We start from the raw sequence: 24,094 nt of genomic DNA, 5'->3' as shown, positions 1-24,094 counted from the left end.
ATCCTTCCATCTTTCGGGGAGAATTTGCTGAGGATTCTGGTTTGGAGCCATGAAGAGGTGAGTTAGGGCAAAGGCCGTATCTTCAGAAATACTTTTGCTTTGTATCCAACGACAAACAGACCATTTGGTTTATTTTAAAACAAGAGTACGTTTATTTTTCCCATTTATATTAAGTTTTTTATATTGCCTCCTTTCTTTTATTACAGACTTGTTTTTCCTTTTTTCTGGCTTAAAATAGATTTGTTAGAAATGCATTTTTTACTCAGGCATCTGGTGTGGATGTTTTTTTCCTTATTACCTGCATACTCATTGGTCTTCCAGACAATATAGCAGATGTGGAAGCCAGAAATATGTCAGAATGCCTGAAATGTTTTTTTTTTCCCATGTGTGATGCCCAGCAGCTCCTTCTCCAACACTTGTTTTGGAATTCATGAGAAAGGAGATATAACTACTCAAAAAAAAATCTTAGATCATTTCTAGGAACATAAATAAAAGACTGGTGTATGTGCATTTCAATGGAATGCACACATAGCTTACATAGTTTTAAGATAGTTATTAATAGATTATTTACTTCATCCTCATTGTTTTATGGTTGTGGTTTGGTTCAAGTCAGGAAGTTCAAAATTATCTCTTTTCTGAGTAGTAACAAATGTACACTTCTGATTTTGATAGTTCCTAGCACGTGCCATGCTTCCTCTGTATTGCTATTTAATTTATAGTTTATTTTTTGGGGGGTTGCATTTTGTCAGAACACTAGAGAATGTCTGTCTGGCTCAAGTTTTTATTGCGATTTTGCCTTTTTACTATTTAAAAATAAAAATATAGTCTAAATCATTAATACTGTAATGCCAATTACAAAGCACTACCTGCAAGCTAACCTGAAGCCCTGCTTTGGCCACTCCATCAGTGGCTGAAAGAGGTGTACGGCCCATCTCGATTTAATATATTCTCCTGCAGTTTAGACAGCAATATGGAACTCCATGGAAGGCTGTAAATGTTTCGTACAAGCAATGTAAAGTCACTGTAAAGGAATCTACAAGTACATAATGTGACACACACATGTTTTGGGGTCTTCCAAAAACATAAATGTGATGACGTTCAGTCGCTTTCTACAGAGAACAGTGAAGTACATTGTTAGTTCTTATACTAGTTGTTGCCCATGTGAGATACAGCTGATTGAAATATAGTCACAGAAACCTCTTTTTAGTCCCTTTCTTGATATAAGTAATTTGGGATTGTTATCACACCTCTGCAGTACTTTATGGTTTCTTTAATTATTTTCCTAATTGCTTCTGTTCTGGCTTTTTAGCAAGAACAGATTCATTTTTTTATTGTTGATCTGGAACTGCTATCTACAGATCTCAATTCAGCAGCAAAATGTGCATCCTTATTATTTATGCTTTTATTGTTTAACGTTACTTCAGATCCGCTTCAAATCAGAACAAAACTAAAAAGAAATGAAGACAGCATGTTTTATCCTTAACAGAAGTTCAGAAAAGCAAACTGTCTTTGTGTGTGTCACTCCAAATAGGCAGCTATCCCAGATACATTTTTTTGCTCACCTAATGTGTATATACTTATGCTTTGGAGGATATAAAATCAGAGTATAGTATGATGAAATTTACACAGGGTTGCACATACTTTAAAAGATCATTTAAAGTTAAGAGTTTTTATCCTTCCATTGAAACCTGTGGTATTTAATCAGCCAGGGCATTCTAAACTCTTTAAGGAAGGGTAATGGTTACCTCGTATTTTTTCTTTATCTGGGACAAATGGAGAACTAAGTTTTTGAACTGCAGATGCCACATACTGGAAAAGAAGCTACTGGGGTCATTAAGTTTTACATATTAAGGGAATATGTTTAAAATAAATAATATTTGCAGCAGATAATAGTGCACATAAGCTTCAATGGTGTGTTCTAACCTAGGTCTTTCAGCTGTTGGCACTTGATGCTCTATATAAACTGGCAGTGCATGATTCCAGCCACTTCCAGCTTAATTCTTTCTGCAGTTAGCACTGAGGGGAGAGGGCAGGAGTGCTAAAATGTAGGAATCATGGGTGCAAACCTTTATGGGTACGAGTGAGGTAATAAAATGAAAATATGCTCCCAATGAAGCTGTTCCTCTCTTCATAACAGTTTCTGTCTAGCTCTTTCATGATTCTCAATTCTGTGCAAATCAAACCACCTAAACAAGATTTAAGCTATCCTTCTGTTTTAAGCAAAGACTAAAAAATCACAAAATATCACCTACATATTTGCATTTTTTGGTCAACATGTATGCATGGGTAGTCAATACAGTTGATTGTGATAAAAACTTCTTATCATCCTGTTTCATCTAAACAAGCTGAATTTAAGAGTTCCGTTCTTGTGTAAGATACTGGGAGCTGGGCTGTGAAGATAAACTTGTGTGAAAAGGTGGTTTTCCATTACATAATACCTTACATGAACACTTGTCAAAACTATGTCACCGTTACACAGTAAATAGCAAAAATGTAAATTTCAAATTTATACCCAGATTCTAGGGCACTCACTGTGCAGCTAGGAAATGGGAGTTTTAAGTTACTTCTGCATAATAAAAATGACTTCAAACTGAACTTGGATTTTTCTACAGTAACTAAGACATACGACACGAAGAAACTGGGAGTATGCCTAGATTACTAGCAAGTGGGGGGTGGTGGATGGAGAGGGACTGGAGTGAAAAAGTCTGTTTTGAAGACCAGTGTCATGATAGTATTCGTCTTGATCTCATGAAGTAACTCAGAATGTGGCCTGTGATCGCGAAAACAATACTGAAAGTTTTCTAGGTCAGTCAGATCACCATCTCTGAAAAAGAGGTTTGTCCTGGAATTGACCAAGTTAAGCAGGTAGCTGAAGTTGCTGTCTAGCAGTAGTATCTTGGATGAGCCCGGGGTCACGTGTTCTTGAGCAAATTAAACTCAGCTTACCTACCTATGGCCCTTCTGTTTGATAACTTGAAAATGCCAAACATACATGAGCCTGTATGGGTCTGTCAACGTTTAAGCAGTGTTACTATCCTTACCATTAGTAGGACTGTACTATGAAAGAGAGCTGGTGCTCTCAAACTGTCGTGATAACGTAACTACCAGATAAATGAAAACGCTAACAGGATATATGATTACAACACTTTTACATCAAAATGGAATACAAACTGCACATTATTCTAGGACATGTGTATGTATTAAGTGTTTAGTATATTTAACTGTTTTCTACATTTTAGAGATCTCATTACTTACCTTTTCCAATTTGGATAAAGCAAGAGAATAGCAGTCTTTGGCTCTGAATTGCATGAATCTCATATTGGCGGGGTGAGTTAGCTCTGTGATAATGCTTAGGCTCGAGAACAACCTGCATTTCAAAAGAATGTTGCAGTTTTAAGCTCCAATTAGAACAGTTCACAAATGTAAGGATCTACATAATGCTGTGACTTGTGTTCATGTCCATGTTTTTAATTAAGCACCTGAAAACTTAAGTCTTTTTGGCAGCATAAAAAGCTCATATAATAGACTCTGTTATAAGGCTCTAAATTTGTCATATTGTACCGATAATGCATGGCAGTCATCAATCATTTTATGTGCTTTTCTTGGAACCTGACCTTAGTGAGGTAATGTCAAATGGATTGCACGGTGCAGTTTTTTCAACTCTTTAGTCCTTGCCCTCAGTTTTGTAGGGATGAACTTCACTGAAATAATTATTCACATAGAGCCTAAATTTGGCAAAATGTATTTCAAGAACTACCTAGTAGTATGTGTGTTAATGGCATCTTACTGCAGTTTCTTTCTATGTCTGTTGAGCTTTATATATAGTATTAAATCATATGATTATAGAAATGTTGGACATCGTTATGTTAGCAGTTCTGTTCCTGTGAATAACCAAATACTGTGATCATATAAGGAAAAATGGAATTAGTAAACTAGCTGAGAATCTGGACGACATCACTTAATGACATCTTGTGTGCACTGTAGTTTGAAAAGTGCTTTGTATGTTCAGTATTTTCTGTGGCAGTTTAGCTAGTGCAGTAGTTACATAAAGGCTATTACATTCTACTAAAGATTGAGCCCTTAGGGAATAGAGCCTACATAGATAGGTAAAATACATGGTAAACATACACTTGAGTTGCAACTATGGTGTGACTTCATTTATTTATTTTTTAATATATGATACAAATGAAAGCCTTGAAAATACTCTGTACATATGAACTTCTATATCTTAACTAACCTAAGGAAAAAGTCCAGAGGAAGAACATATTTCCTCATAAAATTCTGTTATTTTCTGTGTTAATTGTGTATCACGTAGCATATAATTACTGAAGTTTCTGCTGGCTGGAAATTTTTCTGATATTGTTGTGTTAATTGACCAGCATTCAGGTTTGAAAAACAACAGTATAATAATTTAGAACTAAAAGCAAATTAAACAACTAATCTAATGATAAGATGCACATGATCTGAAGAAGATTTGCAAGTTACTAGGTTTCTGCTACAGACGGATTTAGTTAATAACCAAGTTGTAAAAGAAGATTGCATAAGATCTACCAATGTGCTATCGATAAAAATTCAGACCTCTTATTTAAGAGTGCCCTCCAGTGGAAATAGGGAAAAAGCATTAGAGATTGTCAAAGCAAGATTGCCTCTTAACCCTAGTTCAAGGCACTGCCTGCAAACTTTCAACAGTACAGGCCTATTCTTTACAGAGATTTCTCTTTTCTTCTTCATTCTGTTTTCAGGGTTTTTTTGTTTGTTTTGTTTTTTATTTAACAAAAAAATAATTAAAAAAAAAAAACTGACTTGGGAAGAGGAAACCTTAGTCAGCCTTGTGGAAGACAATCTGTTGTTGAACCGATATTTAGGAATTGGACAAGTGAGAGATGGATATGAGCCGAGAGGATAAAGTATGAAAAATATGTAATGGCATCATAAAACCTTATTTGGTCCATTTATAAATTGGTACTGATTGCTAAGTGTCAAATGAATGACTAACTTATTATGTACACTGTTATTAACAAATTTCTTGCTGTTTTTGAAACTTAGCCACTAAAATGTTAGATAATAAGAACTTAAAACAGGACTTCCCAAACATAAGCATTTAAATCCATTAATTAGTGTAAAGTAAGAATAAATATAAACACTTCTAGTACAGATTTTCTGCTTAAGGAAACCTGTTTTATTGAGGTGGTAGTCAGTGATTAGCTTCATATTTTACATTGAGAAAGATCTCTAGGACATAGCCAAAAACCAGTAATTGCTTCTTGTACTTTTAATCTATGCTGATTTGTTCTTTTCCACCCAAAGGATTAAAAATTTCCTTTCTAATTTGATGTAACTGTTTGAGTTGCAGCTCTTCGCTCATTTTAACTATAAATCTGGTAAGTTAGTGTTGTGTCAGAATTTTAATTGGTATGAAACAACTTCTATCCTTAAAGGTGTTAATAACTCTATCATGTTATAAACAACACATCCATCTCCTAATCAAAGCTGGATGTGGATGTACTGTTCTGACTAAACAAGAGTAATTTATTTTTAGTAATTTATGTAAATCAGGGAATAATGCCAAAACAGGCTTATTAGAATTGGCAACTTAGGCCAAACAGCATTACAGTGCACTTGCATCATCTCTTCAGGACTGCCTGCAATCCATAATGAGATCAGCTGATGTGAGTCAATGAGATTTAGATAAACTTACATAGCTTTATTTCTTATGACTCAGTTGGAATCTTTTTAATTTGTGTAAATGTTTGAGAACAGCACATATTAGCAACACTCCAGTGACGTAAAATCCTTATTTAATCCTATACTTTTTGTTCATTGCCTTTGTCCATTATCTTCTTCATTACTTTCTTACAGATATTACTAAACAACAAAAAAACTTGAAAGATCTTAATTTATAAAGTTATGTTCATGTGATGAATGTAGTTTATTCTGCAGAACAGATGAATGTCACTACTTTACACTGCTTAGAAAAACTTAGTTATCCCTGCAACTTTGATATCATGTAAAAATACAGAGAATACATTGTGTTTGAGAAGAAGTAAATTCAGGAAAAGAGGTAAAAGAACAGTTTACGAAGTTGACAGGGTTTTCTGGAAACAGTGTTAATTCTTAAAATGTGTTATTTTTATTTATTTTGAATTTGTAAAAAGGTCTATGCAGGCTTAGAATTATACTGAGCAGTTGTATGTTTCATACATGAGTTACAGCTGCCATCTAGTTGTAGCCATTGTGCAGGAAAACTGAATGGTTATACAGCATGTTTTACTACTTGGATATCTATTATACGTAATGTAATATTGTGATTTTATTTTTTTAGTGTTGCACTAGGTAGAACACAACTATGGGAAATATCAACACCTACTTAACAAATTTTATTTACTTTCCATTCTATTTTTCAATTTTATATTTGGGGAAAAAATTCTGGAAATCTTACTGACACATATCATTGCCTCAGTGAGATATCATAGAACAATGTGGTTATTATTACATTGGAATGTTCCATGAATAAAGTTTAATTATAATTTCTAAATTTGATATGTGATTGAGATGCATCTGTGTTAAAATCAAATGCAAATTCAAAATCTCAAAGTTGAAATAGACAGAACTAAAACTTCTTATGTAGCACAGATTTTGCTTCTTTTGGAGTGCATGCAGTCATGCTAGCACTAATCATCTACACAGTTGGGGAAAAAAAAAATCTGTTGAAATACTTTGGGTTTCACATGCTTATTTTTCTTGACCAAACCTTAGTAAAATAAATCACAGGAGGTTTTCGACTTAAGCACTAGATCAGGGAAGCATTTCTTAGCTGTCTGCATAGCGTATATATCTGCTTTTGTTTGTGGGTTTGTTTTTTTTTTTTTTTTAAATAAACTTTCTTCACTGTTTAACGTGATTTCGATCATTTGGTACTTGTTGAATTGAGATACTTACATGAAACATAGCTTTAATCAGGAAATGTTCTCAAATGATCTGGAGGTCTCTGAACTCTGTCACAGCACTGGTTTCTTAGTTGCTTTCTTAGACTTATAATTTTTCACTCTGAATTCAGATATTCCTTCCTGACTCTGAATATGCTATTGTCACAGGTAATACTGCACACATGCGCCTGAAAATCTGTTTTTTGTTGAAAAATCAATATTCAAAATTTATACACAATTAACTTCACACTAATGCATAAGCTGCTGCATTAGAAGGATCTGTTCTTTTTAATTGTCTTTAGCAACACAAGGATAGCTGCACTAAGAAAAATGTGGGGTGTTTTTTGACCTGTTTTCAAGAGTAACATTTGTTCCTTTCCTATAAACCTGAAAATCAGAAATTATCCTCAAGTTTGGGGATGAGTTTTGTCTGAGATTTCAAGAGAGTTATGCCAAGAAACAGTTTATAGCTAAGGCTTTTTGCTATGTGAAAAGAAAGGGGAAACAAAAATAGAAATCACACCCTCGTCTAAATACAGAATGCATTATTAGGTACCTCGTGATTAATGAATATGTAAAACGAGACTGCAAAAGATCTCTTACCTAAAGAGTGTTTGAACATTTACAATGGTCTTAGCATCTGCCATGTAGTCTTCCTCAGCACTCATTGTACTTTCTTTGTCCACCACCACCATATTAGCTGCAAAGGTGACCCCACATCTTAATAAGTCATCTAGGCTTTTGTGAAGAGAAAGAGGAAGAAAGAAATGAACAAGTCACTTTAACCTGAAATGCTTAAAAGATTAGTGATGATACTGATAAATCACGTTGAGTTGCTGGTTCCCTGCAACTCCATGTACATATTATAACTTCTAGTATAGTCCATGTCAAAAATATGAATTGAGAGAATAGAATATGAATTGTTTTCCTTGAAGTCATAGAGAATACACTTCAGGTTGTTATGGTCAGTCTCCTCTTCCTAAAATGGTAGAATTATTTCAGAAATTAAAATGAGCCTTTAACAGTTACATGGAAAGACTGTATGTCCTTACATGTTTCATCAACTTACTTCATTATAGTTATTTTTGGCAATGAATGGATCTAAAATGATTGCTCTTTAACACATTTTGTTTCAGTTTCAAAATGTTAATAAGGGTTCTAAGGGAACATCTGAAAAGCTCCTCTTTTATCTATCGGAGTGTTGTTACAATGCCTTTAGGACCAGCTGTACCTCAGTAAAACATTTCACCTACTGGACAATATCTGCTGTGAAGTTTGATCACAGAAAACCACTTCTGACAACTAAGTTACAGTTGCCAGCATGCCTTATATTTATTTCCAAAATGAAGCACATTTTGGTTGTTAGTTTCTGTAGGAAAAGTTACTTTTAAAACAATTCTGGAAAAGTTTCAGAAAGTTTTTTTTTTTTTTCTTTGGTTGGTTTTTGTTTTTGTTTCTGTAATAAAAGCTGCTGGGAACCAAGCAACTCTTAAGTGAAAATGGGAAGAAAGGGTATTTCATGGTTTCCAGGGGAAATTGAAAAGCTACATTTTTTGCATCATTCTGTTTACTTCCAAGAAAGAAAAGCTATTTTGTCATTAGAATTGCTTCTCATTTGGCAGTTGATCTAATCTGTAATATTGTCTAAACTATACTGATTCAATTATTACTGTTCTCAGTGATCTTCTAAGGCTCCTAAGTTTTACATATCCTATTCTAAATCTGTTTTGAAACTTTAGAATAAGGAAAAGGATACACACTATTGGTGTTTATTTTACATTTTATGTGTTCTTCCAAAACAAATATATGGTATAATTTTTGAAACTGCAGTTTAACTGGTGGTTGACTACTAAAAGAAAAATTATATGACCTATATTAATAACGTCAGTGCATATGTGGAAACCTGACCTTTCTCTGTGTAATTTAATTACTGAAATAGCAGTAATGTAATACTGAACTAGCAGTAAAATAGCAGCAAAGTCTAAAATGCAACTATATTTTCTGCATTTCAGAGATGAAAAAAACCTATTCTTTTTTTTCAGTTGTCCCACTACTTTGAGGGTTTTCTTAATGTGGGGAGTTAGAATTCTAATAAGTATTTTTATAATTCCATTATCAGTATTTCTTAATATGTAACAGACTCCTGCACTACTGGAATCTGGTCAGTTACATATCTCACATCTTTTATACTCGAAGTCTGTAGATGTTTCTGCTAACTTGGTACATTTTGGTGAAGTTCAGTCAAGCTATGGATTTCTGTAAAGATGTTTTTCTGCAGGCTACTTGCTTCTAGCAAAGAAAGGAGTGGTATATATGGGTAATAATCCTTTTTGCGGTTTTCTCTTCAACTTTGTGACATTTCATGCCAAGTGTCCATAGGACAAGTGTATTAGATATTTAAAAGGTAGCAGATGGCATTCTTAAATGCATTGGAAGTGAATTCCAGAGACATTAAGAAAGAAACTTTGTATATTTTACATTGTAGCATTTAGCTAAACATGATTGATTTCTATTGGTTATATATGATTTTAAAACATTTAAGAAAACACAGAATAAATACAAAATCTCATTACTGATGAAAATAGATGTCAAAAAATAAACTACAGAATCTGATTTTAAAGTGACTGCATTGTCAGATTTGATGCATGAGTTCATGTTAACAATACTGCAAACAAAAGAACTTTGCATAGTAATGTCTTTGGTGGACTGTAGTCCTCAGGTTTACGCATTCATTTCTTAAAAAGAAATAAAACACACCTCAGAACAAATGAAAAAAACCTGTAGGAAGTGATTTCCTTTTGAAAGCAAAAGCAGTAATTTTTATTAGAATTTAATCTTCCAAGTTAATTAAAAATGGTCTTTGGGTTATTAATTATTTTAGATACTGTGAGTCAATTCAATTAGTTTGCTTCTATGAATTTTCTGTAACTTTTATAGGATTAAAACCTTAAAAAAAAATAGTAGCTATTAACAACCCAAGACACATTTTTGCTTTAGAAAAACACATCTAGTAAGTAAAAAACATGTCTATAGATCCACTGCAGGTCTCACAGTGACCAAGGTATTGCCAAGACAAATCTGCAGCTCTATTGCTATTATAAGCAGTTTTAAAGCCCCTGTTAAAACAGGATGAAAATTTTAAAATCTTGAATTTTTAAAATTTTCATTGAAAAAATAGGTTCTGCTACTTCTGGGCAGGAAATAAATTATTTGATGTCTGTGTGGAGAATGAGCACTGTGGCCTTGCAGCCCCACCTCAAAAGCAGCCATGTAGTGAAGCAAACTATTTTCTGCTTTGATTTGACACTAGGCACATGAGCTTACTAAAATGCTACTGAGCCATTGCTCCTCTCTCCCCTTTGTCATTTCTGCCTGATTTTTCTGTTAAATGTATGTTGCTGAGCTTAGATATGCAAATATATACCAGCAGAATTTCTGAAGACAAATATTGGAGTAGGCGAATATTTTGTGTAGGGGAAAATTAAGACTGTTGGACACATTTAAACTCATTAGTTTTAGTGTTGTTTGTGTTCTATAGCTATTTTACATAAGCCTAGTCTGTAAATGATAAAGGGTGTCACTAGAATCAGTGCTATTACCTGACAATTTCTAGAGATGTACTAAATACTTATTAAAATAAATGTTAATGCTTGGGTTTTGAAGATACTAAACTGTGTTCCCTATCATACTTTTTACTGACAATATCCTCTAGAAGTCAGAAATTTGAAATCTCAAACTATAGCACACAGACACACAGACCATGCATGCAGATAGATCATCTTCAAATATAACGCACACGTAGACATGCAATGACAATACAGAAAACAAGCCACTGACCACTACAATGTTAAGTTTTCTAACAGTTACTTCACCTACTTGTCGATAGAGCCCACCATGTAGTAAACCATTGGAAACCAACAGATTGCATCCAGAAAATGCATATCTGGCCTAAGCAGCAGATGGGATTACAAAATGAAACACAATATCACAACAGCAGCATCTCTTCTAAAATACTTCAAAAAAAAAAAACAAAAACAAGTAGTTTGGATGGTGGTTTGTTAACTTCAAAAAAAAAAAAAAAAAAAAAAACCAACCTTGGAAGTATTATGTCTTTACACGGGTAATAGAAAACTGTGAAATAACAGTGCTGTAACCGTAAAGGATGATCAGAATGATCACATGCTTATTAATAAATGCACCTCTTAAATCAGAAAATTTATGGCACAGTACAATTTCAAATATTAAAACAAGTGGTTGATTTCAAAGACATGCTGCCAAGTTGTTTTCCAGTGCACGAATTAGGGATACTAAAAATAAGCAGTGAAACCTTAATGAAAATATGGAGTAGAATCTTTGAGTTACAGCTAATAACTCTGATTTAAGTTAATGAGAAAAATTTTGAAGAAAAATATTATTTTAAAAACAATGTGTGAAATAAAGTTTTATTGTTTCTTTATTCATAAATTTTACTGGATTTCTTCTTGCATATCGGGAAACAACTGAAATCTCAAAAAATGCCACGTATAGGTAACAGAATACTGTAATAGTGGGTTGATAAAAAGAAAATAGGATTATAACAAAAAGGCATAGGCAGGATCATCAAAGGTGGTTGGATTCTTGAGTCCAGTGAAAGAAATTGCAAAATGCCAATTGACATGAATGGCACCAAGACCTCAGCCTAATGCATGTATAGAAAGCATGCTGGCTTTTCAGGAGGGACTCTGCAACACTGAATGCTGGGAGGAGCCACTGCAAATGCAGTGTAGAAGGTAGAGAAATAAGGGTTCTAATTTAATTATCAGCCAAAACTTTTTGCCATTAAAAAGGATATTTAGGTGTAAAATTATAGCACTTAAGTGTTAGCTCAGGCGCCGTTGTGGAAAAGATAGCAAGCACTAGAGGGCACTCTGTGTTCACATCACAGCTTAAGCATCACTTTATAACAAACTTTAAAAACCAGAAATCTTTAAAGAGCAATTCAAGCTTTCACCAAATCATGTAATTCATTTTATGCCATAACATATATATACTTAAAACCTTTGCTTTGCAAACACAAGTGTATACAGCTTCATTAAAAAGCTGTTTGAGGCTAAAGTAGAACACCTCATTGCAGATCTTTGCATAAAAAATTGCTTGTTATAAACCAGAGCACAAACATGCAAACCAAAGTGTCACTTTAGTATCAATATCTGTACAGCGCATCTTCTGATATAATTTCTTTAAGTCATAGTTCAACCTCATATTCCTTATCTGGCTAGCCTCCATTTTTGTGTCTTTCAAATTGTGGTTCTGAGTATGTAAGCAGCACCAAAGAGCTGCAATTGCAAGTAAGTTCTTAAGCAGTACTATGGTTCTCCCCCAGCCTCTGCCCCCCCCCCCCCCCAAAAAAAAAACAATTATTTATGTTCAGATTATTAAGCAGTACTCTTGTCAGAAGGTTTTTTCTTAAAGTTTAAAAAGCTAATGCAAAAAAGGCTAATAATTTTAGTGATCTCCACACAGGTGTGGTATTAACAACAACATTATTGCAGAGAAAGGGTATTAGAAAGTGGATCCTACTGGCCTAAAGAACTATTTATCTTAGAGTCTAAAATTGTTACAAATATTCCAATTAAGGCCATTAAGTGACTTGTTGTAAAAGCAGTGTTTGAAGTGCAGTTTCATAGCTACAAAAATGACTAGGTACACGAATTGGCTTTTTTACAGTGCTTACAAAGTTAATTTTAGCGACTATTCATATTACTTTAAATATTTTAATATTTCATTGAAACATCACCTGTGAAGAATAAGGACATTAGAATGTAATACAGCCATTTACAGTCAGGAGAAAGTCAGTTTTGCATATAACAATATAGGTTCTGTATTTTTTCATTTTTTGCAAAGGTGTACGTGCCATAATGTTTTTGATTTTAAGTTGGCCATCTGAAGAGTGATCACCTATCAAAGTAATGATAAAATGATTTTAAAATGTATCACAAAGAAAAAAAAAGAGACAGAAATATTTTTAAAATCTACATACGGGTTATCCAGGAGTAATACAATGGGATTGAGTTCTTTTTTCGGTCTGTAATAAGCTCTAAGTGGGACGATGAAATTATATAAGCCATTTCCAGCAGTTTCTGCTGCAACAATAATCAATTTATTTTTGAATCCGTAGGCTTTGGCATCTTCATAGTAGTTATGCTGGCACCCCTAAAATTAAAACGAGAAACAAGTTCAGTGGATATGAATGAAGAGGTTTAGTGGAATGGAAGGTTTTACCACTAGAAATAGAAAATTGTATCAGCCGACCTGAAACAGATCTGATTAGATAGATGCAAATGCTTGGAGATGAAAAAGGATGAGAAACTTAGTCTGTGACAAAGCTCACATCTAAGCAAAAAATGTTCAGATGCAGCAGACAAATGTGAATGCAGTTTTATCCAATACCAGAGAACTCTCTTTACCTTATCTAGTCTTAGACAACAGAAGGGTACTTTTTCATGCAGAAGATGACAAAATGTGGGAGAACTTCCAATGTAAGGAGAGTAAGGAGGATAGCCTTTGGCATACCTAGTAGAATAGAAAAAAAAACATTTTTTAGTATAGACAATGAAATACATTTCATTATACAGCTGTTTTATGGGATGCTTATACCTATGCCTATTTAAACAAGTATTTGTGGACTAAGAGTCAAGTATATTAAATGAACAAAGGTATGTAATTTAAATCTTTGACCCATTCTATTAAATGTATTGAAATACATAAAATAGCTGTCAAATTTTTGTGAACTGAAGGAATTCTGTTTGGCTTTTTTTTTTTTTTTTTTTTTTTTTTTTTGTACAAACATCTTTGGAAATGGGCTGATATATTGTAGTGTACAGGCTTGGTGTTCAAAACACATTGGAATATAAGGAAAGTTGGAAAACTAGAAAACATGGTGGGACAGCTTCTCTTCCTTCCCCACTTATCATTCAGAATCTCAAGAACAAGTAAGGTCGTTACCTTCTTTTACCAAAAATGAAATTTCTAATTGGCCTTCATTTTTAATAAAAGACTACATGATAGTGAGGAAGACTCACTTGCAATGGGAGGTGCACATATGTGATCAGAGTACCCACAGCCATTGGGGAAGACTGAGAAGATAGGCGGCCTTTTATATTCTGTTGTTTCAGTTGACAGAGTGAAGATGACTTATTCTATTATTTTTTTCATTGGATTTTTATGATCTTCCCTGGGGCTTCTCATACTTAGTCAAGTTGGAGATGCAAAACTGCTAGGTAAGCCATTGGCTTAATTGAGTATTTCAGTTTTAATATTCTCTTCAGTAATCCCAATAAACATAATTGCCTATCTTATTTTAAGGCGGTTACCAGATTTGCTTTTTTATGAGCAATGCAGCATTACTTTCACTAATGTGCTAACAAACATTTTAAATTAGATGTAATAATATGATCTCATATCACATTTTGGATTGTTCTTATGTTTTGGAGTCATGTACCTACTGTTAGTGTTCAACGTGCCTGTTAAATTACCTGATTGTCAGGGAAGGACAGAGGTATTTATTTGTTTACAGCTTACTTTAGTCCTAGTAATTATGAACTGTAGGAAAAATGGTCATGAATGTCACTTGATGTGTATGCTATAAACGGCTATACACAGATCTGTATTACAGCATGTAGAAAATCTCCCGTAAATAGAGGACGTGGTCTGTTTTTCTTCTTTCAAAATAGGCATCACAGTATTCTGCTACCAGATAAAAGCATTTCTTAAAAAGAAATACTTCCTTTGTGTGTCTTACTTGCTACAACTTCTTGGATTGATCTGCGTGTCAAAACTGCCCATGCTTGTTTCAAATAATGTTACTTAGTTTATATTAAATATACATACTCTAAGCCTGCAGAGACTTCGTCATCAGATGGAGTGGTTTCATCTTCTGACTGGTCACTTAGAAGGTCGCATGCCTGAAGTGAGGATGAGTCTGCAACCTCCAGAACAGGTGCTATACTGGGCCGTCTGCCCTCTTTACCTCCCTCAGAAGGAAGAGCTAGTGTAGGTCCGCTGGACGTTCGGCATCCTGTGTCTTGTAAATCGATAGCTACGGTTCCTGAAGTAGTGTTGAAATTGGTTTTACAATGTGATTGTTAAAACATTTAAATGAGATTCCCATATTTAGTAGGGATTTTCAGACCTCATGGACAAAGACTGAAAGGAATGCCACATTCATTAGCTGTGTTTATCATATTAAAGTATAACAAATATTTACTCTTGAGGAAGCCTTCTCCTGTACATCTGCACTATCCTTAACCATGAATATTATATATATGCCAAGTATAATTCACTCATATTAATATCCGTCATCAGTAGATTTCATATTTCATTCATGCACATCATTTAGTAATAATTATAAGTTTGACCCTACATGTAACAAACTCACTAGATATTTTGACATTTCTAAAACCCACATTAGAAGTTGGCACCTGAGTTCTCGATACTTTTTAAATTTACTTTTTAATTTTTAGTTTTCTGTTTCTTTTTTCATAATACTGTTTCCTGAAATTAGAGAGAAAATGTAATGGTTGGAGATTCTTTGTTGTAATAAAACCAACTAGTAGCTTGGCATGGAAGAGATGTTAAATCTTGATGGTAATTACCATTATGTAGAATTGAACTAATTTATAATAAATTAATTGATGCTATTTCATGAGTTTGCAAACCATAAACTCCATTGTGTTTAAAAAAAAAAAAAAAAAAGTCTCCATGACGTATTTATTCATATACACACACACACACATATATATATATATATATATATATATACAGTTAAGGGAAAAATACCCTTTTTAGGAAAAGAAAACGGGAAATGTTTATTATACTTTCTGCACTCTATTTTAATTTCTTAATTACAGGAATGCGTTTTTAAAAGCTTGAAATGCACTGTTAATTGAACATGTTGTGAGACATGTTTTTCTGTTAACTTACCCATGCTGGCTATTATACTGTGTACAGGCAACCTAGATGCTCCATGATAAGATAATTTTGATTCGTGTCTTTTTCTGTGTTTTTCTTGCTTCTTGAAAGCAGAATTCTCTTCTTTGGTGATATTTATATAAAAGCATATATCTGTAGAACTCATGATATACCGAGGACCTGGATTCAGCAAAATGTTTTTGTTATCTTCCTTTCTAACACCAATCAGACAGACTCCAAACCTTAATTAGAAAAGGAGAGGCATGGTTCATTTTTTATAGTTCTGTATATACTAGAATTTCCACTGTCAAAAACGAGCCTTCTGTATATTTTATACTGTACAAATAGAATCTTTCCAGAATTTTTGTTGTCAAATGTTTGAAAAAATGTTATCTCCTAAGTGGATCATCAAGCAGTTTTTTTTAAATGATGAATCCAAGGTATCTGATTCCAATGTGTTTCTTTATCTCTGGAGATTCTACTAGAGATGTCTCATGTAATTTTTTATCAGATGATTAATCCCTTCTGAGAAATTATTAACAGAGAAATGGATACTTTCTATGAAAAATGTATTCATCATGTTAAATTGTTCCATGTCCTGGAAACTACTTTAAGAATATTCAGCCATTCACTTCTAAAAATCTATTTAATTAGTCAGAGAAAATAAGGAAATAAAACTAAAATAATCTTTGGTCACTTATTAATTATGAAAATAAGATCAACGTTCAAAGTTTGATGAGTCTGTAAGTTCCATTCACACATCAGTACTGAATAAAAGATGCATGATCTGGAACATAAAGAAGATGTATTAATGTTCTTAAAATTGAATCTAAGTGGGGAAAAAAGTATTCTGAACAATCACCGGGGTATAGCAGGAATCAGCTTAAAATTGAATGCTTTGCGTAAAACTGAACATGCTGGATTTCCAGCTGGCTCCTGAATCAAACCACTGAAAACAAAAAAAAAAGTGAAAAGGATTTGTGTTCCGATATAATCTGTGTCTAAGGTATGATTCATTATGGTTATAAAGCTTATCCTATATATCCTTTATATTCTGTTCTCTCAGATTGAGCTGCCTATAAAGAACCAATATTAGCCTTTACATGACCAACTGTAACTTACAGAAGTTACAATTGAATGAAATATATTTCCTAATATACAATTGAGTATATTGGTGGCCAGATGTTTCAATCCAGAAACAGAGTAATGCCTGATATTGCACTTTTGAATGCAGAGCTACATTTGAGGCAAAATTTTAAAGTCAATCTTTTATAGGAAAATAAACATACTTTTTATGTGCATGGAAAGAAGCATATGTGAAGCTTTTCCCCTCATACTCAGCAAAAAAAGTACTTTCTTCCAGGTTAATGTGAAACACTTCATTACCAGAGCATCTGCCATACATTTTCTGCCACTGTTCTGATGATTGCTGACTCTCTCTGAAACATGTACAGATAAAGAGAATAATTTAAAACTTAATGTACCATTCTTAGTAATCAGTGCATTATCACTAAGCAGTAGAAATTATAAACATCTATTGGAAATGTCCCATGGGCTAATCTGAAAGAAGTATCTGAGATCAAAGCTTGGTAACACTGTAAATAAGAAGATTATTTTTATGAAATAGAGAGCATTTTCTGCTAAGTAATAGTCGGATTATGTACTTCAATGCCAGGAGAAACTTGGTGGAATTAGGTTAAATTCACACCATAAGAAGTAGATTCACTGTAATTGAAAGATGACAGGTGAAACCAACAGCATGCTCATTCTATTCATAAAGACAGTCTCTTCGCAGATTGTCTGGTTCCTGTTTGAAGTGGTAAAGAATAATTGAAAATAACTTATGTAGGCAGGACTCATTTGATTTATGTCACTTTATCTGTAAGAAAGATTTTTCTCTGCATTTGCTCATGTTTGTTGTCTTCAGTATTTACCCAGAAGGTGTTTTTAGTTACTGTGCCTTGTATACTATCCTCTTTTCTAGTGCAAGAAAAGAAATTATTAATCATTTTAAGGGTCCTTTACTAAGTGCAGCTAACATTCCTTATCCAAATGCATTGTTAATGGAAATGTTCCAAACCTTGCTAACACAAAAACTTGCAGACTATGGGCCTCTGTGAACCTCTTACTGACCAAGTTTCCATCTATGTGGGCTTTGCTAGGTACAGTGGAATTATATGTATCTTTATCAGAACAAACAAGTGACAAATATGCTCTGCATTTTGCCTTTTGGAGCTAAGATCTCTAGATACTGTGACTTGTTAGTATTCATTTCGACTTTTTCAGTATCATGACATAATTTGTTTTTCTTGAGATTTTATTTTTCCTCACCCTCAGCACAGAAACATTTTGTTCCAAGGTTAATGAATATAAAGTAAACATTTTTATTGCAATGGTATTAAAAACAGTGCATTATATATAGAATAGCAGAATTCGAAACCTAATTACAGAAGAAAATTGTTCCATATTGAATTTTACCACCCCTCTCCCGCCCCAAACTGAAATGTTTACCTGTTCAGAGTCTGTCTGGTTCCAGTTAGTTGTCGAAAAGCTTCCCATGGTGCCGTTCTGTAACGATCACATGAAGTTCAGGTCAAAAATGCTACTTTCTTCCAGAACTTTGTATTGTATTATAAACTGTGTTAGAGTTCTATTAATAGATTGGAAGTGTTTAAAGGTAAATGTTAAGATTAATAGTAATCAGTAATAAAATTATAAATAAAAATAAAGATAGAAATGTTGTGCCTCATAATCTGAGTTCTACAAACACCTTCTATGAGAATAAGATGAATTGCAACTAGCCTGGCCACTGTGAATATTACTAAAGCTAGATGGCATAAGCAGCAGCAAACTTCTTAATCTTAATAGAAAGTTGGTCTGGTCAAAATTGCTTGGGAAGTGCACATTTTCCCTAACCTACTCACAGATTTATACTGGTAAATATGCTTTAATTTATTTAATTTATGCATGTTTCTTCTTTACTGTTTATTGTTTTATCATTCTAATTAGGATAGTACAGAGTAATTATTTTTCTGTGTTCTGCTGCTATTTATTGCTTTCAATTCGCAGTAATTTCCGTGTACTTAGTTCTTTTCTGATAATCATGAAGCTTATGTTATTAAGTGTCACACTACTTAGTAAGTATAGGAAGTAGATCCCAGTGTGTAACTGTACATAAATTAGCTGGTACTTGATTTATAGGAGTACAAACAGCTGCATTAATACTTTTGAGTTAATATTTGAGTCTGGTAGGATTTTTCAGTGTTTAAGCTTTCTGTAGTTCTCTGATAAACATCGCTTATGATGGCTTTTGGAAGCATCATTCTTCCAAAAAGCTTTGCAAAAGGGACAAGTTAGTATCCGGCAGCTGGGAGCATTGCTGTGGCTGAAAGCTTTCAGGACCTCCCTCAGCAGTGACTACAGCTACAGGTGGCTGTGAATGCCAGCTCCTAGTGGATCTAAAAGATGGGAGAAGCTGTCTGCTTCATGCTTCAAGTGACAGAGAGAGCTGGATCAGAAGGAACTCTAGGAAAGGGACCTTGATAAAGCTTAATCACTGTAAGAGCTCACTATGTGTGGGAACATCTGCTCATTTATTTGAGTAGCAGGGAGAAATTTTTTTATTTTGAAGTTCTGAATTATCAATCAAACTACTTTCTGAATGAAGTCTTATCTATGATATAGATTTGAACAAACACTCCCAACGCTACAGTAAAGTTCCTAAGCTTGTGAATCAACAGAGTTAAATTAGATCTTTGGAAACATATTCCAGTATTTCCAGGTGAAAGTTGTAAGAAATAAAAGGAAAAGAAGGAAACACCGCTCTGGGAATTACATATTTTGTAGCAAAGATAATGCATTTGAAATACTTGATCTTCTTTAACTTCTAGGATCGTGAAGACAACTCAAATTTGCTTCAGTTACTTCAACAACCTTGATTACATCAATTAATTCCTAGTGGGAAAAAAAATAAGTACTTTTGCATTCTGCTGTAGTTACTTGAACCAGAGCTGGGAATCTATATTAAATTATCAATATGCCTGAATTAGAAATGCTGATGTTCTCAGGCACAGTAGAAAACGTTGCATAATGTCAGTTTTTGTGCTTATAGAAAACTCTCTGATATCTGCTAGGTATGCTGTTCTTCCTTCATACAAAAATAATACGGAATAATCTTAAATGGCTCTGTATTCTGTTCATGCATGTCATGAAATGAGAAGTGGGCAGAAAGAGATTGTATGTCACCATGGTTTTCAGGAGGCATGGAAACATATATTTTATTGCATACTGATTGACTTCAAATGCAACTTCAAACAGGGGCACTAAAGCCTTGATATTTGTTGTTGCTGGTAACAAAAATTCTAGCTATATTTCGCTGTTCCCTATCTTCGGCACAGGAAAATACTGCAAGTGCCATACAGAAGGTTAAATAACTCTGTTTATGAACATCAAGATATTACTGGACCTCTAGTTATTTGAAAAAACATTCATTTCTACTGCTGTCAAATGTACAGTCTGTATGCGTGTACTCCACTTTTACAGATATATTCAGATTTCCTTGTTAATTCTTCTCTCGGCCCATGGCATTTTCTTAAGAATACCTTAGTGTTCCATGTCAGTAGCATACTAGGAATAAAAGATTTGGTAGAATTCTTCTAATAAATATAGAGAAGTTCTAAGGGTGATTATGCAGTCTGTAGAGACACCATAATTCACTATGCCTTTCCGTACACATATGCGGTGGTTATGTTAAAAACCATCTCCTTGTATGTGTATTTGCTTGCTTCTTGGTGTCCTTGCTCCAAATCGCACATAATAGTTTGTATGTTAGCAAAAAAAAAAAAAGGCAGTAAACACTTTCTATTGTGGAACTGATAACACTATGCAACAAATTCAATATTTGGAGCATGAGAAGGAATTCTTTTTTGAAATTATCATACCTTAATTAAAATATCTTGATGTCTTTAAAGAGCTGAAAATACCAATTTGCTTTTAAAACTGAAGCAGTTGCCCAGCGATCAAGTTAAGCCACGTTATACAGAATCTCAGCTGTAACTTCTGCAAGGCGTGCTTTTGCTTGTTAATGGTAATATATACTTACTGTCCCCTGGAGGTATGAACCAGCAGTGTGATCAATGTAGAGGTAGCTGGACATATACAGTTTAGAGCTAACATAGCATATTTGAATTCTTCTTCACACACAACGTGATCTGTGGAGAAAAAAAAAAATAGAAATCATTTTATGAAAATACTTTTCATTAAACAGAATTATAAATTCCTATATTTGCATAAGAAAATAGTGAAGTTAACGGAGAAATTGCCTCCAGATCTTCAGCATTCACTTTCACTTGGAGAGTAGCTATGTACAATTTACTCCATCTCCATGCATGACTGAAGTTAATTTTTCATCCAGATCCTACTTCAGATGCAGCTGCAGGACAGAGATGCAATGGCCCTGTAAATCTAAGTTCCACTATCTTGCTTCACTGGTAGTTACAAGTAGGCCTAGTAACATAATTCAGTTTACAAATTTGCACCTTTGGCAGTTAATATGATCTGGTATAAACATATCAAGCACAGCACAGAGATATAAGTTCTGTACCATGCAATTTCTGTTTTCAGAAAATGGTACACACAGAGTACTGCAATGTAGGAGTATCTCCTCAATTAGATATGTAATGCTGGTTTACAGACTGGTTGTTTGGCAGTAGCTCTGGAATATTTGCACTTCAGTAGCTTTTATTTTGTTGATTTGACTAATATTTGCCCCTGAAAACAGCTAATGGCTGCTGCCTCTGAAAGGGGAAATTCATTCTTGATCTTTCTAAAGATCGAGGCCTATTTAAATGCCATAGGGAAAGACTGAGTTTTGTGAAGGCACTGTCAAATATAGAACAAATTGAGGTTTTTCTTCCCCTAAATAAATTTCAATTATAGCAATTGTTTGCTGCAAAAGGGGTCTCAGACAGAAATGTGCTTTTTTAGCTGACCATGTGCCACTAATACATCTATTTGAAATTTAACCTAAAGATTTTGAGAGGATAAGGCATAGTCTACAACTTGGATGGAATATCTATATTCCATTACCTTTACAAAGGTAGCAAAGATCTATGAAAATGAATATTAACTTCCCCATATTGAAGGAACAGGAAATTCATTTTTGAATTTGTGTAGGATTTTGTCAAGAAGTTCCTTTCGTTTCTTCTTTAGAAAAATGTTGTAATATAGCTAATAATTTTGAAAACAGACCAAAGAAAAATATACAGAGAAATTATTTCATCATCTTCTATTTCATGTCTTGTACTTGAACAGAAATGTACATGCTGACCTGATTATATACAAATGAAAAGGAGTAAACAATGGATGGCACAATGTGTGTGAAAAGTATATATCTCACTTAAATCTTTCATATACTCTATCTTTTCTAATGTGTGGCTATACCTTCTGGATGGTTTTTATGAATAATATTGCACAAACAGAGGATTGCACCTAGTAAAGAGATGTCTGCTCTAGCCACCTTCATCTCACACATGTAAGAAATTTGCAATGTGTTGTCAAGATCTTTACATAGGTCACCATGTCCATGGAACTCATAGGACAAATTCCACTTCTCTTGTAGACTTTGACCTTGTGTGAGCCACTCATGTATTTGTGTATCTGAAAAATGTATGAAAATAATTCCTACTTCAGAGGTGTTTTGAAGCTTTTGAAATTCTTAGAGGTAATATGAGAGCATGGACAAAAGCTTCTTAGCACTCTTAATTACCGTGATTAGGAATATTGTTCTTATTCACTGATAAAAACATAATCTCCAGACTATATAATGAAGCAATCCTTCTTAATTCCTATTCGGCATTTTAGGAAGAAAAGGGAATGCTATGTAGAATACTTATTTATAAATAGTACATCAGCTTTAAGCTCAGTAAGTCCCAACGCAGGAACTTGATTTAATTCTGAATTTAACTTCTAAGGTTCATCTGCCATTTTTATCTGACTTGCATGCATGCCTCAAAAATAAAAATCCAAAGTGTTATGGCATAAGATTGCATATTGTGACTCTTCACTGTATTAGGAACAAGTCTTGTTCTTGGTTGGACCAATACAAGGTAATTGGACCTAATCTTGTCTTATTCCAGAAATTTGTATACTTTTATTGTTAGAATGTTCCCGAACTTAAGAGATGCTTATTCATGTTTTCAATTCACAGAAAAATGCAGCTTGTACTAACTTCTTCTATCTTCATAATAAGTCTTGACGTGCAAGACAGAAATAGCATGTTTTTCAAATTGTAACTCCCAGTAATGCTGCTGCTTTCTGTATACCTATTGATTTGTGCTGGCTTTTTTTTTTTTTAATGGTGCTTACCATGTGAATTGTTTGATTCTCTCTCTTTCCCCTCCTAAGTTACATTTTCACATTAATAAGATGAATCTTTCATACTATTTTTGTCCTTTTCCTTCTTTTCTGTTTTAATTTGAAACTTAAGTAGTGGTACTATGGGTTTCTCCTCTTTGGCTGCAGCTAAGTTCTTGTATTATATGAAGATTAGGTCAAGATGAACTTTTTTCTCTAATTATTTGAGAGATCATAGCTTGTCTATAATGTCATTGTGCTTTACATTTATGTTCAATACTCTTATTGTTGACATGTGGTGGGGGTTATGTATAATATTTAATGCTTTCTCTTCTAAACTGAGTAGGGAGGAAGCTGGGTGATGGTCCAGTAGTCTGGGAAACTGATCAAGTCCTCGGACTTTGGTTACTAATATCATCAAATCAGTCATTCCATATGGCAGAGGAATAAATTGCAGTTCATCTTGAATTGAATATTAAGGATGTCAAACCAATTTACCAAATAGAAGGATTGCATTTATACTACAGAAATATGCCTCTTAAATTTTTTCAAAGTTGTAGTTTTCTGTGAAAATACTTTTTGGTAGAAAGCATGTTAAGTCTGTCACAAATAGAGGTAATAATGCTATGAAGTGAGTAAAGACTTCTGTAATGATATTGAAGATTAAGTATATGCAAAATATTGATTTATGTCTATAGCATCAGCCACGTGGTAAGAACGTGTCAGGTCTATCTGACATAACTACTCTGAGAAACCTGGCTTTTCTTAATTTGATAAGTTAACATGAGTACTAACATACTAGATAGAGAAAAACGTCCATCTATTATCTCCAGACTATTTTTTTTTATCCATGGTTGGATAGATTA

At 33.7% G+C, this 24,094-nt stretch overlaps 1 protein-coding gene across 4 annotated transcripts in view; it reads right to left on the bottom strand.

The window, feature by feature from the left end:
* Window positions 1–24,094, bottom strand: part of KCNT2 (potassium sodium-activated channel subfamily T member 2) — a 118,970-nt gene that overhangs the window by 16,125 nt on the left and 78,751 nt on the right. For 2 of the 4 annotated variants that reach the window (XM_048945755.1, XM_048945759.1), the window contains exons 15-24: window positions 20,977–21,085; window positions 18,387–18,443; window positions 17,165–17,314; window positions 15,888–16,117; window positions 14,796–15,012; window positions 13,373–13,478; window positions 12,946–13,118; window positions 10,803–10,874; window positions 7,530–7,664; window positions 3,256–3,367 (exon numbers count right to left, since the gene is read on the bottom strand). In XM_048945755.1, coding sequence (XP_048801712.1) covers window positions 3,256–3,367; window positions 7,530–7,664; window positions 10,803–10,874; window positions 12,946–13,118; window positions 13,373–13,478; window positions 14,796–15,012; window positions 15,888–16,117; window positions 17,165–17,314; window positions 18,387–18,443; window positions 20,977–21,085 — 1,361 coding nt within the window. The remainder of the gene's footprint in view (window positions 1–3,255; window positions 3,368–7,529; window positions 7,665–10,802; window positions 10,875–12,945; window positions 13,119–13,372; window positions 13,479–14,795; window positions 15,013–15,887; window positions 16,118–17,164; window positions 17,315–18,386; window positions 18,444–20,976; window positions 21,086–24,094) is intronic. The other 2 variants (XM_048945756.1, XM_048945758.1) reach the window with 2 other exon arrangements.

The sequence above is a fragment of the Lagopus muta genome, chromosome 5 (assembly GCF_023343835.1).
Source record: "Lagopus muta isolate bLagMut1 chromosome 5, bLagMut1 primary, whole genome shotgun sequence".
Lineage (NCBI taxonomy): Eukaryota > Metazoa > Chordata > Aves > Galliformes > Phasianidae > Lagopus > Lagopus muta.
Note: the sequence above shows the minus strand (reverse complement) of the source record. Positions and strands in the feature narration are given on the sequence as shown.